Source organism: Vigna angularis, chromosome 6 (genome assembly GCF_016808095.1).
Source record: "Vigna angularis cultivar LongXiaoDou No.4 chromosome 6, ASM1680809v1, whole genome shotgun sequence".
NCBI lineage: Eukaryota > Viridiplantae > Streptophyta > Magnoliopsida > Fabales > Fabaceae > Vigna > Vigna angularis.
This window is the reverse complement of record NC_068975.1, coordinates 5,653,265-5,668,343: the sequence shown is the minus strand read 5'-3', so window position 1 is coordinate 5,668,343 and position 15,079 is coordinate 5,653,265. Positions and strand designations below refer to the sequence as shown.

General features: G+C 38.6%; 1 protein-coding gene across 6 annotated transcripts in view; it reads right to left on the bottom strand.

The window, feature by feature from the left end:
* Positions 1 to 6,015: 6,015 nt before the first annotated feature.
* The window catches only part of LOC108342792 (uncharacterized), a 68,296-nt gene continuing 59,232 nt past the window's right edge, over positions 6,016 to 15,079 (bottom strand). For 4 of the 6 annotated variants that reach the window (XR_001833432.2, XR_008249790.1, XR_001833433.2 and 1 more), the window contains 3 exons: positions 12,705 to 14,083; positions 7,134 to 7,199; positions 6,189 to 6,257 (listed from right to left, as the gene is read on the bottom strand). Coding sequence is in view for 2 of the 6 variants with exons in the window: in XM_017580594.2 (XP_017436083.1) it covers positions 6,123 to 6,257; positions 7,134 to 7,199 (201 nt within the window). In the remaining 4 variants the exon portion in view is untranslated. Of the gene's footprint in view, positions 6,258 to 7,133; positions 7,200 to 12,704; positions 14,084 to 15,079 lie in introns of all 6 variants that reach the window. The other 2 variants (XM_017580594.2, XM_052878781.1) reach the window with 1 other exon arrangement.

Sequence of the window (15,079 nt, the reverse complement as noted above, 5' to 3'; positions counted from 1 at the left end):
TATCACTTGTTTAATAGCCGACAACGAATTTTTGGAGGTATCCTTGAGTGAGATCTCTATAAATTGGATTGAGACTTTCATTCTAACAAACGAAATACTTTGTATTCGAAATTCTTATCTATTGTGTCCTGTTATAAGTGTGTTCTAGGGTTTGTGTAACCCTTGTGCTTTGGCTTTGAGAACTCGGTGTTGGCATAGAGTGAGAAATTTCACAAGAGTTTTGATTGAGTGTTGTTGTTGTTGCTGAGTTATAGCATGTCATCCTTTGTGAAGATTCAAAGGAGGCGGTCATCCTTCGTGAAACATTTAAAGGAGGTGTTCATCTCTTGTGGGTTTCAAGGGAAGTGAGTTTCATCTGTTGTGGTAACAAGAAAGGTGTTCTAACCTTAAACTATGTCATTTTCTTTTTTATTATAACAGTTTGCTGGTTTGTGATAATGAAGCGTTAATTCTCAGTCGAGATTAACAACTGGGCGTAGAATCTGTGTGATCAGAACTAGTATAAAAATTCCCTATGCAATTTTCTCTCTTCCTTACTCTTTTATTTGTTTAAATTGTTATTAAGGAATTTATATTTTACGAGAAAAGTATTAAAGGTATTATTTGCGATAAGAAACCAATTCACCCCCCTCTTGGTTTTTTGTACACGCTAACCATTCTACTACACCGCTCTAACATAACATAGAAAAGAGAAAATAGATTTAAGTTTCTTTTAAGTAAGATGAAGGAGAGGGATAAATCAAAGCAATAAGGGCTGAATCTTAGTGGATCGTGACAGCAAGGCCACTTTGCCAATTAAATACCATGTGTCGCCTGATGGAAATTGCACTTCAAGGCATCTCATAAGGCTGATTCATAGGTTCACCAACGTCACATGCCTTTGGGGGGGGGGGGGGGGGGGGGGGTAAAGCCCCCTACTGTTGGTCAGCAAACAAACGATAGGCACACACATCTCTTCTAGCCTAGATTCTAACTTAGAGGTGTTCAATCATAATCCTATGCACGGTAGCTTCATGCCATTGGCTTTTCAACCAAGCGCGATAACCAATTGTGTGAATCAATAGTTCTTCTCGTACTAGGTTGAATTATTCTTGCGACACTATCATTAGTAGGGTAAAAATAACTTGTCTCACGATAGTCTAAACCTAGCTTAGGTTCCCTTTTGGTGGGATAACAATCTAAGACTTGGTGAATTATGTTTCACAAGGATAGGAAGAGCCAACATCGAATGATAAAAAAGCCACATCGCTATGAACGCTTGTCTACCACAAACCACTTATCCCTATGGTAACTTTTCTGACAACTCTAGCTTAAAATTCCGAAGGACTAAAGAATTGATAGGCCACACTTTCACGTTCGTATTCGTACTGGAGATTAAAACCAAATGAGCTTTTAGCCTTTTCTTCGACATGAGATTTATGTTCTCATTGAGCTCATCTTAAGACACAAGCGTTATCTTTTAACAGATGTGCCACCCTAGCCGAACTTCCCATCTCACAATGTCTTCCGCCCAGATCAACCAATCGAAGCCGACCTTGGGACCAAAAGGATGGGCAGCCCCTGCCTTTGATTCACTGAATAAGTAAAATAACATGAAAAGTAATGGTATTTCACTTTTGTTCACTAGTACAAAAATCGCATACAACGTCGAATATTTTGAGCTTTTAACGGCAAATTCGCGAACAACATCATATTAGGAGACGTTAAATTGACGTCGAATTTAAAAAATTCGACGTCTAGTTAACGTCGAATTTTGTCAATATATGACGTTAATTTAACATCTAATTTTGTTAATATACGACGTTAATCACCTTTTTTTGTTTTTTTAATTAATTGTGATACTTTTTTACAACTCTACGAGATCTAAAAAGCAGAAAAACAACAAATTTCAGTTTTTGGTTTTTTATAAAGCAAAAACTATGAACGTAGTATCAAGAACAAACAACAATAACCAACAAAAAACAAGTTCAATCAAACAACAACAATAACAAACAAGTTCAACCAAACAATAACAAACAAGTTCAACAAATAAGTTCTTCAAAATGGTGGTGAATGTGTGAATGAAGGAAATGGTGGTGTTTGAAGCCTCTGAGCTCAGAACACATTCCTATTAAGGAAGGAAGCTAGAGGAGAGTAATTGAATTCAAAATTTAGTGGGTGACTAGAGTATAAGAGGCTGGAATAAAACTTCAGCATTTCATTACACTCCAAAGTGAATTTTTACAAGGTAATGGCCCTTTTATTTATTGGTGAAGAGGAGCCTTCTTTCTGACCAAGTTTCCCTCCAAAAATCAAATACAAATCTAGCTAAGAAGGACAATTGGCTAGATTATGCATCCCACACCAAGAGCACATAAAAAACATTGCATAATGTGAAATCTGCTACGCAATGGCTGGGCGGGTGATGGTGTTGGCTGGGCGTGGCTCACAATCCGGAAGAAAAATTCCTTCACACTTATAATCCGGAAGGTAACAGGAATTTTGCCCTTTTTTTGGCTCTTTTGCTTCCTTTGACTAGATGACTTCATTTCTGGTTGGTTCATGACCTCCTAGCTTTATTGGACCCTATAAAACAACATATAAGCATATTAAAAGAGAATCCTTCTAAGACATAGAGAAAGAAAATGAAGAAAGAGGTTTTAGAAGTCCTTCTTCAACTTTCCTTTCTTAGCCTTAACTTAAGTTGATACTAAATAGGATTCCATCACCTTGGTTGTGGTTTTGCTGGATAATAGACAAGGACAGTACTAATCAGATGAAGAGGCATTTGGCTACCTTAAGAGAGTCATAGTTACTCCTGTTGTTTACCTAAGCTTGGTTGAATTTCTTCACTTTGACATTCAGAGCACTAGGCATAAATCACATTGCTTGAACATCTGCAAGGACCATCACAATGCTTTGTTTTAATAAATCAGTCGAATTCCCCTTATTCATACTAGTTCTGAGTCGACTGTTTGAAGCCTAGGGAAGAGGCCTCGAAGGACTCGTTCCATATCCATCCGTCGACCGGCCTGCGATGACCCGCTCTCACTGTGGGAGCAGCTCGAGCTGTCCATCGACAGCCAAAAGGTTTGAGACTGGGACCCCCATGCCCAACCCTTAGAGGTAATCCTCTTCCTAAGGTTACAGATCCATTTTACCGACTTCCCTTGCTTACATTGTTCCATCGACCATAGGTTGTTCTCCTTAGAGACCTGATGCGAGTACGATCCAGCGTGGGAGGCATTCGGTCCTTCAGATTTTAAAAGGCCATCGGGGGCGCACGAGAAACCACTCAACATGCGATGCTCTTCCAACCGCTGAACCCTACCACTAGTTGAGCCGTTTGTAGGGTAGGCAGGCTGTTAAATAAAAAAGATAATTGTTTCTAGGGCCCCCTTTGTTGTCTTCGGACTCCCTAATGTTGTTGTCAGTTGCCACATCTCCTTTTAGGAATTTTAACCTAATTCCCTTTCAGAGTACATGTTGAAAGCGTTATCAGACCGACTTCACCCGTCTCTTAGGATCGATTAACCCATGTGCAAGTGTTGTTCACACGAAACCCTTCTATTCTCACGCTTTGTATTTTGAAGCGATTGTCGCACAATCCTACTCATCAATAGTGGGTCCTTATCCTGACGGTCAAGTATAGGTTGTGCGCTTTAGCGCCATCCATTGGGGCTAGTAGATTCGGCAGGTGAGTTCTTACACACTCCTTACCAAATTTTGACTTCCATGACCACCATCATGTTGCCTTAATCGACTAACACCCTTTGTGGGGTTTAGGTTAGTGCGTAGTTGACCATCGTAACCAAACTTTTGGTTCATCCCACATCGCTAGTTTTGCTTACCAAAAATGGCCCACTTGGAGCTCTCGATTCCATGGCACGACTCAATAGAGCAGTTGCACCGTCCTACCTATTTAAATTTTAAAAGTACGTCGAGGGTGTTGCGCCCTCGATGCTTCTAATAATTGGCTTTACTAGATAGAACTCGCTCGTGGGCCCTAGCTATCCTGTGGGAAACTTTGGAGGGAACCAGCTACTAGAATGTTGGATTAGTTTTTCACTCGTATACCTAAGTCGGACGAAGGATTTGCACGTTAGTTACGTTGCGGGTCTCCATCATAGTTTCCTCTGGCTTCCCCCCGCTCAGTCATAGTTCATAATCTTTAAGGTTCAAACAGGTATGCTCTCACTCGAACCCGTCGCAGAAGATTAGGGTCGATCGACGATGCAACCCACAATGGGATCCCACCAATCAATTTCCTTGCGTCTTACGTGTTTACTCTCCCGTTGACTCACTCACATGTCAGACTCCTTGATCCGTGTTTCAAGACGGGTCGAATGAGAAGCCCATAAGTTGAGGCCCACAACACATAGGTGCCAAGACACGATTGAGGCGAGCTACCCTCCACAATCGCGACAATGACGTCTCGATGACCATTTCAATAAGCCGGGATTGGGCTACCATTATAATCCGTGTTGGTTAATGTCTCAAGTCAATCGGTAGACCGGTTATCACCATTCTACATCCGACCGAGACACATCACCGACCCCATTTGCTTCCCGTCCTATAATTTCAAGCACTCTTTGACTCTCTTTTCAAAGTTTTTTTCATCTTTCCCTCGCGGTACTTGTTCGTTTTTGGTCTCTTACTAGTATTTAGCCTTGGACGAAATTTACTGTCCGATTGGAGCTGCATTTGCAAACAACCCGACTTGTCGATAGCACCTCATGGTGTGACAAGGTCCAGACACAACAGGGCTCTGACTCTCTCTAGCGGCTCGTTCGAGGGAACGTGGGCCCGATCCACGATTGAGGACGGTTCTTCAGACTATAATTCGAATGCCAGAAGCGACCAATTCTCATGGTGGGTTATTCCTAGTTCGCTTGCCGTTTGTAAGGGAATCCTTGTTAGTTTCTTTCCTCCGCTTATTGATATGCTTAAACTCAACAGGTTATCCCACCTAACCTGAGATCTCGATAAAAGCATCTTCAGTGTCCGCTCGCCATTACTAACGGAATCCATGTACATTACCTCCCTTATGCCTTGTTAGTATCTCGAATTTGTTATTACAACGGTGTGAGCATTGAAAGAGAGAAAGTCTTCCGAACCTTGCTCCAAAAGATGTTATGGTTCTATCCAAAAGTGATTTGTTTAGGTGTCAACCATATGCTTTATAATTTAGCAGCTAGATTTGCAAACATTCGAAAGCTCAATTAAAGGAATTTGAAAGCATTTGTTTAGCTATCCAGCAAACCTTTACTATGATTAAGTCTTTAGTTACTGTCAGTTTCTATTTAATAGGGAATAATGAAATACATATAGTCTTTAATTTTTCTATTTTAAAATATTTAAATGTCAATTTGAATATTCGAAAATCACATAGTATTGGAAGTTGGCAAGTTATTCCAATAGATCTTATTAAATGTAAAATTGATGGAATTTTTAAAGAAAAGTTTGACATTCTAGTTTTAGTATTTTAAGAACGTCACAAGGAGAATGCATTGGATTTTTCATACTAATAGCATTTCAAAAGCTCGGAGAACGTGTTACACTTGTAATAGCCTATGATGACATTGAAAAAATATTGGATTTAAAATTGATGGTGCCTATTTTGCTAATTCAACTCGCAGAATTTATAGGTTTGAACAGGTTATGGTTAGAATGGGAGTGAGTCTTTGTAGACAAACTTTTAGTAAGCCTCATTGTTCGATGGAATTTAAAAGAAAAAGGGGTTACATGCTTCAACTTTTTTTTTCAAATATGGATCTTAGAGTTGTTCATATTTTCAGATAGGTAACCGATACGTCAATGCTTTGGCAAATCGGGATTTGATTGAGAAAAAATCTATTTGATGGTTTCATAATATGCTTATTTATATTAGGGATAGTTTTTACAGAAATCGGTACAATTTACTTGAATTCGGGTTTTTAAAACTGATAATCTGAAGTTAAAACTTTTGATTAAAAACAATTAATGCCATAATCTGAAGACTGAAGCAGCTAAAATAAGAACAAACAGAGACGGATAAAGAGTTAAAATACACCAATTAAGACTAGACTTTATATAAACAAGTTCAATATAACAAATGATAATAACGTCATATAAGCTGCACAACTACATCGCTCAAATCTATATCATTCCGTCTCCTTTTCAGGTCCTATATACATGGTGCAACACACAGAGATAACAATAAGTGAAACACCAACGAGGCGATCAAAGGATGGAGCCAATCTTGTCAGAGCAAGGCTGCATAATTGCCTTAGGCCTGCCTGAAACACAGAAATGTTGGTCTGTATTATCCTCCAATTCAAGGATCAAAAGGAAATACTTCACAAAACCATTAACATGTAAATTGCCAAGTGACACTGGTGCACAGGATTTGGTACATGGCACATGACAGCAAAAAAATAATATCATCATCTGATATCAAGGCATAAACCATTGGTAAGATGACTACCATAGAAAAAAGTTTAATCATGTTTAACCAGGAAGAGACTAAATGTATTGGATCACGTACAATAGAGCTTACTAATAACACTGAAGGGTCTCTAATGGTTAAGGTGTCTAAAACAGTTGTTCAAAAACCAACATCTCAATACCGGTTTGAGTATGATTATGACTTATTTAGTATTGATCCAAGTAAAATATCCTAAAAACTAAGAATGGAAAGAATATATGCACTAACGCAACCATTTTCCTTCAAATAATTTGGTATGTGGAAAATGCACTTTTTTGCGGTCTTCCGTATTCAAGAGCCAAATATTGCACAGGCCTTTTTAAGTAATTTTTGGGCAAACTTAACATTGAGGGATACAAATCCATCTTGGACATGAAGGAATCTCTATGCAAATAAGGGTGGAAAATGAGCTAGTCCGACACATTGTTGGCCAGTCTAAAATGGGACGGAGTGGGATGACTTGCTACGGTTAGGCAGATTGAGAAACCCGACCAATATATATGTGTGTGTGTGTCTTATATATAAATATATATAATAAGTTTCTACATTTTTGATATCCTAACTAAGTTTTAAAAATTTAGTTAGGATAAAATTTAATTAGGATGTAAAAAATGTAGAAACTTAGTTGTTCACAGTCAAATCAGAAAAAGAAAAAAAAGAACAACCAGCTTTTAAGAGAGAAGTATACCTCCAAGTACTGAACATTAGCAACTTTACTGGTTCTCTCAAGTTGCAGTCCGCGTGCTAACAAAACCTGCGAAAGATTTAGTAACAATACCATCAAATAGTAGAGATATGTTGCATGTTGATTCAGGTTAACATATAGTTGAGAATATACAATAGGATATTGTAATTAATTCGGGCAGACCACTTGACCTAAATAAACAAGTTAAGTTATATAATCAAGATAAATTATTCTAACACTCTCCCTTAAGTTGGAGCAGGCATATTGAATGTGCCAAGATTGAAACATATAAATTGAATATGAGGTCCTCTTACAGATTTTGTTAACACATGCTAGTTGATTATTGGATTCAACAAACTTAGTACAAACTTCTTTGGACCACATCGTTTCTTGAATAAAAATAACAACCAAGTTCTATTTGTTTGGTCCTCCCATTGAATACAGGGTTAGAGGCAATGTGGAGAGCTACTTAATTATCACAATACATCTTCATTTGTTGGATCTCATAGAACTTTCATTCTTGAAGAAATTGTTTCACCCACACAAGTTCACAAGCAAGAGATGCCACTATCCTATATTCAGTTGCAGCACTAGATCAGGCAACCATATTTTGTTTCTTGATTTTTCAACAAATAATGTTGCCTCCAATAGCCTGAAGAGGAGCATCTACTGATAGAAAATGTTGCCCAATCAACATCACAATACACAAAAATTTGGGTATGCCCTTGATCTTCAACCAACAAACCTTGTCCTAGAGCCTTTTTGAGGTATCTTAAGATGCAGAGATGATAACATTCCAATTATCAATACAAGGGTTTTGCATAAACCAACTAACACCACTAATAGAACTAGTATTCAAAACAAGATGAAATACACTAATCTTGGTAATCTTTATTATTATATCCTGCCACTGCCTCAGGAATAACACGGACTCAAAGACTTACAATTGTTATCTACCGAGGTTATTCGACAGAACCCCACTCTCTTCACTCCAATTACAAAGTTTTTCCCCCTTCCCTTCAAAATTGTCCCTGAACTATTTAAATAGTTCAGATACTGCTGGCACACAAGTTATTTATTCCGTCTCTTATATACAAAACTAAACCTATAAATACCCTTCCTATCAAGAGTTACCTTGTCCCCAAGTTGAAAGTATGGAAATTCTCTGGCAATAGAAGTAGCTGATTCCCAACTATTTTCTATCTCTGGAAGCTGGTACCATTTAAGAATTTCCAACTCACCACACGAATTAATCCGTGTCCAATACTTTCCAAGAAGTTACTTCTAAAATGTAATCTTCCGAAAGCATTGGAGGTAATGGTTGAGAAGCGGAGGAAGTTGCGGCTTATAAGCAACTTGATCGTTGCGTTCTACTATTTCATAAGGACCATAAAATTGCGGATACAATTTTTCAATAAGCTTCTTGGCTAGTGATGAAGAACGGTACAGCAGAATTTTCAAAAAAACTCAATCGCCAACTTGGTAAACCACCTCACATATGTGTTTATTACCTTGAACACTTTTATAAGTTGGCTTTTAATTCCTTTAAAATTGCATCTCGTTCTACCTGTAACTAATTTACACTTTCCACTCAGGAAGGGATAGTTGTGCCTTTTAAAAGTAAAGGAGGGTCCTTGCCATAAAGTGCTTTAAATGGAGTCATTCGAGAAGAGGCATTGTAAATGGTACTAAACCAAAACTCTGCCCATGGTAACCAATTAGGCCGTTGTTTACGCTAATAACTTGTCTTGCAACCTAAATATGTCTCAATGCAATGGTTAACTAATTTTGTTTGACTATCCGATTGAGGGTGATAGGCTATGCTATACTTTAGTTTAGTTACCGCCTGTGATGGCAATCTCCTAGCTAGGATGAACCAAAACTAGAAGGAAAGCCATGGAGGTGGTCAAAATGGATGATGGTTGCGGAATGATGATGGGATGAGAGGCTAGGTGTTTCGGCCTTGGTTGGTTTTATGGTGAAGGAGGAGGTGTTTAGTGATGCTCTATGAGAGGTTAGGCCAACTCTTGGAGGAAGTTGATTGGAGGAGATCACTTGGGTTGCTCTAGCCTGGGGTGACCTTAAAAGAGTAGTATGACACAAAAATGACAGCATAACTTTACTCTAAATCAAAGGTAACTACATGAAGGAGAGACACCTCTATTTATAGGCTAAGGTGTCTCAAAATAGGCAGAAACTTTAACCTAAAAGAGCCACCTTGGCTAGCTTGGAAGCAAGGAGATTTACTCTCCAACAGGAAGGAGACAAGTGACGAAAATCCTTTCAAATGAGAAGGTGACATGTGGCCATTACCTATGGAAAATACTTTCCATTCCTAGAGTGACATGTGACCACTAACTAGGAAGAAAAACTCTCCAATAGGAGGGTGACACTTGTCAAGGCCGTCCACTCTCTTGTCCACCAAGCTAGCTAAAAATGTTGACTCCTTGTCAACTTATGGTGTGGACGTCCCACCTTGGTCAACATTGGGCCTTGGCCATTTGTTAACTTGGGTGGTCAAAACCCTATTCTACTTGGCCTAAAATACAAGGTCCAAATTAAAATCCTACACTATTAGGCCCATAAAACAAAGCCCAAAATTATTCAATGATGGCCCTAGAAAAGAAGAGCTTGACTTCACGTTCTTTGGTTAACTCTTCGTAAATTTGCTTGACCTTGCCTATTGTGATGGGACCTTTGCCTAGAGGGTTGCCATCAGCCTGTTTAAACAATTCTTTCTAAAACTGTCTGAGAAAAACTCGACCCTAGATAGAACCTATTGACATTGGAAAACAATGAAGTTTAACACTTTCTCTGACAAATAATTGTGCTACCTCCATTGCAGTATACACATGTGATAAAGCAAACACATGGATATAATCATGTCTTTTCATTTGACCTTTGGTAATCCACAGTTGAAAATAAGACTTATTTTATTATTCTCAATCATGAAAAATACATTCTCATACCCTCTATTTGTAATAATTTAATTCTCACAAAAAGAGAAATAGGGAAACTAGGAAAATAAAATAAAATAAAAGATTATGTATCTATTTCCTCTAATTAGGAAGATTCTAAAGATATTATCTCAAATTACAACATTCCCCCTCAAGTTGGTAAATGAATATCAATCATTCCTAACTTGTGATGGAAACCTAACTAGGGAAGTCATTCAAAGAAGTAGCAACTCAAGCTAAGGCTAAGAAAGGGAAGTTGAAGAAGGACTTTTAAAGGCTTTCTTGATTTTCTTTCTCTAAGACTTAGAAGGATTATTTTTAAATATGTTCATATGTTGTTTTGTAGTGTCTAAATAAAGCTTGGAGACCATGGTTTATCCACCCAAGAAGCATGAGAAGCCAAGGAAAGCAAAGGAGCTAAAAAGGGGAGAAAAGGAGGTGAATTTCGGATTTAGCAGCTTGGCTTCCGGATTGGAAACATGAAGAAAATTGCCTTCCGGATTCTGAAATGGCCCAGCCAAAAACCTGCCTGGCCCAGCCACTACGTATCAGATTTTTGAATTTCACATGCTTTCCTTGTGTGCTTGGAGTGGGAAGCGTGTCCCAGCTAACTTGGCGCCCAAGCTCAACTTGTATTTGATTTTTGGAGGGAAATTAGGCCAGAAGTGAGGCCCCTCTTCACCTATAAATAAGAGGGTCTCTCCTTTGTAATTTTCACTTTTGAGCTTTAGTGAAATGCTGCAGAATTTATTTCCTGCCCTAAATGCTCTTGAGTCACTCTTTCTCTTCACTTTCTCTTCTAGCTTCCTTCCATAGTAGGAAGGCCTTCTGAGCTGAGAGGACTCTACACACACTCCTTCCATTAAAAACACACCAAAACACCACTCATCTTCATTCATTCCGCTGCACCATCATTGCTTGTTGTTTGGAGTTGCTACCTGCGAGTTCCAACCCTAGGCATGCTTCCATCAACTTGCCTACAAGATCTTGAAATCTATCTGAAGCAAGCCCTTTTGTAAAAATATCTGCTATTTGAAGTTTTGTAGGAATATGAGTTGTAATCACAAAGCCTCTGTCAAGATTATATTTGATGAAATGTCTGTCAATTTCAATGTGTTTGGTTCTGTCGTGCTGTACCGGATTATGGGCTATGCTCATAGCAGACTTATTGTCAGAATGTAGTTGCATTGGGTTCTCTACTTTGACTTTAAGATCCTCCAAAATGATTTTCATCCAGAGTCCTCCATACATTCCTTGAGCAAGGGCTCGAAATTCAGCTTCTGCACTAGAACGAGATACTCTATCTTGCTTTTTGCTTCTCTATGTTACTAGACTATCTCCAAGAAATACACAATACCCATAAGTAAATTTTCTATCAGTAATAGAACCTGCATAGTCAGCATCAGTATATATCTTCATAGTCAATGTGTCTTCCCTTTTGAATAATAGCCCCTTTCCTGGACTTGACTTCAGGTATTGGAGAATTTTGTCAACTGCTTGCATGTGTCTCTCTCTTGGATCATGCACGAATTAGCTCACTACACTCACAGCATAAGCAATGTCTGGTCTTGTGTGTGATAGATAAATCAATTTTCCAACCAATCTCTGATTAGGCCTTTTCTACAGGAGCACTTTCTTCACTTCCAATTCTGTGATTTTGTTCTATAGGAACTGTTGAGGTTCTACATTCCAGCTTTCCTGTTTCTTTGAAGAGATCAAGTACATATTTCCTTTGGGAGATGAAAATTCCGTTCTTGGAGTAGGCAACCTCTATTCCAAGAAAATATTTGAGTTTTCCTAGGTCTTTCATTTCAAATTGAGCTGCCAATTTATCTTTTAATGCCAATATTTTTGTTTCATCATCTCCTGCAATAATCATATCATCCACATAGACAAGCAATAGAGTGAGTTTACCTGTAGAAGAGTGCTTTATGAATAGAGTATGATCTCCTTGGCTTTGTCTGTATCCCAAGGAAACCATTGCATTTGTAAATCTTCCAAACCATGCTCTAGGGGATTACTTAAGACCATACAATGCTTTCTTCACGAGGCATACCTTGTTTCTTTCATTTTTCACTTCAAAACCTAGGGGAATCTCCTTGTACACTTCCTCAACTAGATTTCCATGAAGAAAGGCATTCTTCACATCCAGCTGGTGTAAGTCCCCTCCAACATGGGCAGCCAAAGCGAGAATAACTTGAACTGTATTCATCTTTGCCACTAGGGCAAATGTCTCCTCATAGTCAATCCCATATGTTTGGGTATATCCTTTTGCTACCAATCTAGCTTTATATCTTTTTATTGTCCCATCTGCCTTATGTTTCACTGTGAATATCCATCTACACCCTAGTGCCTTCTTGTCTTTTGGCTTATCAACAATCTCCCAAGTTGAATTTCTTTCTAAAGCATTCATCTCTTCTTTCATGGCTTGATTCCAATGTTCAAGTTTCATGGCCTCCTGGATTGAGGTAGGAATTTCTGTGGCATCAATGGCAGCAATAAAACTTCTGTGCTTATCAGAGAGATTGTTAGTGCAAACATACTGAGAAATAGGATATTTAGCACATGATCTTCTTTCCTTTCTCAATGCAATGGGTAAATCCTCAGTAATACTTACCTCCTTATCATTGATATCTTCAGGGATCCTCACCTCCGGATTAGACAATTTTTCTTGCTCGAGAGTCGAAGTAGGTTGTTTTCCTCTTTCATATTTTTTCCCAAAAATTCTGTCTTCTTCCTTTTCTTCCTCACTGTGGACAATGGTAGCTTTATTGCTCAGGTCTTGGGCATCTTGAAAGACAAACATGATAATGACAAGAAGGAGAGTTCATCCACTTCAAGTGCTTTCTCCCCCTAAAGTGGTGGACTGACATAATAGGAATGTGTTTCATGAAAGGTGACATCCATGGTGATAAAGATGCGACGACTCTGAGGATGATAACATTTGTACCCTTTTTTATTAGAAGGATACCCAATAAAGACACATTTAAGAGCTTTGAGATCTAATTTACCACGGTGAGGATGATGAGAGTGAACAAAAACAACACATCCAAAGACTCGACTAAGTAGACTCGTTGTTAGGGAAGAAGAAGGAACAAAAGACATTGGAGACTCTATAGGACTAATGTCATTTAAGATACGAGTGGGTAACCTGTTGATGAGATATGTGGCAGTTAACACAACTTCTCCCCAGTAATTTTTTGGAACAAACATTTGCAAAAGAAGAGCTCTAGTTACTTCAAGAAGATGACGATTCTTTCTTTCAGCAACCCCATTTTGTTGAGGGGTGTTAACACAGGTTAGTTCATGACCAATACCATTATGAGACAAACAATTGAGAAATTCATGATTCACATATTCAGTACCATTATCAGACCTAATTCTTTAGATATTTTTTCCAAATTGATTTTGGACAAGACGGAAAAAATTAACAAAAAATTGAAAAACTTCAGATTTATTTTTTATAAGGTATGTCCACATGAAACGAGTACAATCGTCAATAAAAGGTAACAAACCATTTGGCTCCGAAAATAGAATCTGTGACAGGACCCTAAACATTAGAGTGAATTAAATCAAATGGAGAAATACTCTTTTTATTACTAATAGGATAAGATGCAAGGTGGTGTTTTGACAATTGACAAATATCACAATTAAAAGACTCAACAGACTCCTTGGTAAACAAATGGGGAAACAAGGACTTGATAAGACTAAAGGAAGGATGCCCAAGCCTTTGATGATGTACAATATTTGGGATTTTGCCCACGTCTCAGATGTAGCTTGTAGACTCCTTGGTAAACAAATGGGGAAACAAGGACTTGATAAGACTAAAGGAAGGATGCCCAAGCCTTTGATGATGTACAATATTTGGGATTTTGCCCACGTCTCAGATGTAGCTTGTTGACTCATGATTTGTGTGTTGCTTTGGTCATCAAACTCTAAAAAATACAACCCACTTTGCTCCATACAAGTTAAAATCGTCTTCCCCGTGGCAAGGTCCTGAAAAACACAAAAAGTTGGAAAAAATGTTACTCAACAATTTAAATCCTTTGTGAGTTTTTGCATAGAGATAAGACTATTAGGTAATTGAGGAACATGTAAAACATCCTTTAATATAATAGATGAGTCCAAAATTATATTCCCAGAGCTGCATATAGGTATACCCTGACCATTCGCAACTGTAATAAGTTGTTCTTTATTGCTTTTTCTGAGTCGAAAGACCCACTAAAAGGTGTCATATGATCAGTTGCACCCGAATCAAGGTTCCAAATACCTTGAGACACATGACCAACAGTATTGAGACAAATCTTACCTTTTATGGACAGAGTACATGATCCAGAGGGCTTACTCATTGATTCAACCATTGCTTCCAAGAGTTCGAGTTTCTCCTTATAAGCTTTCATATCAAGATTTGGTGGTGTGTGTGAAGGACTAGATGAATTGGTGGCTTCCCGTTCTGAGGTAGTATGATTTACCCATCTTTGGGTTTATCTACTTCCGCTATCTTTGTTGTCCGTCGGCGGCCGGCCACCATAGCCGCCGACACCTAAAAATCTCTTTTTTAACCAGTACCTTTGTAACTTCAATGGACAGTCCTACTCCAGTTTCCATAGCTAAGTATATGCTTATGATCCTTAGATCAATTGAGTGTCTTTCACAAGAGCCACCTAGAATCTTCATGACCAACAGCAAGTTGGTTTCCTCTAATAACAGCTAAAGAAGTTGTTCTTCCATACTTTGCCTAGTAAAATTAGAATGGGTCCTTCTCTAATGCCTAAACGTTGGCATTCTCATTGGCTTCCATTCATATGCACCTAGAATCAAAGAGACCTAAAGTCTTCTGGGAACCCTAGAAAGGCAACTGCCTCCACTGAACCAGCCGTCGCCAGTCGCAACCCAATCGATCTCCACTATCGATCACCGCCTGCCACCGTCCACCGCCGGCCAGCGTCCGCCAGATCTGGATCGTCTCTTCGAGCGTGACCTAACGCTGGT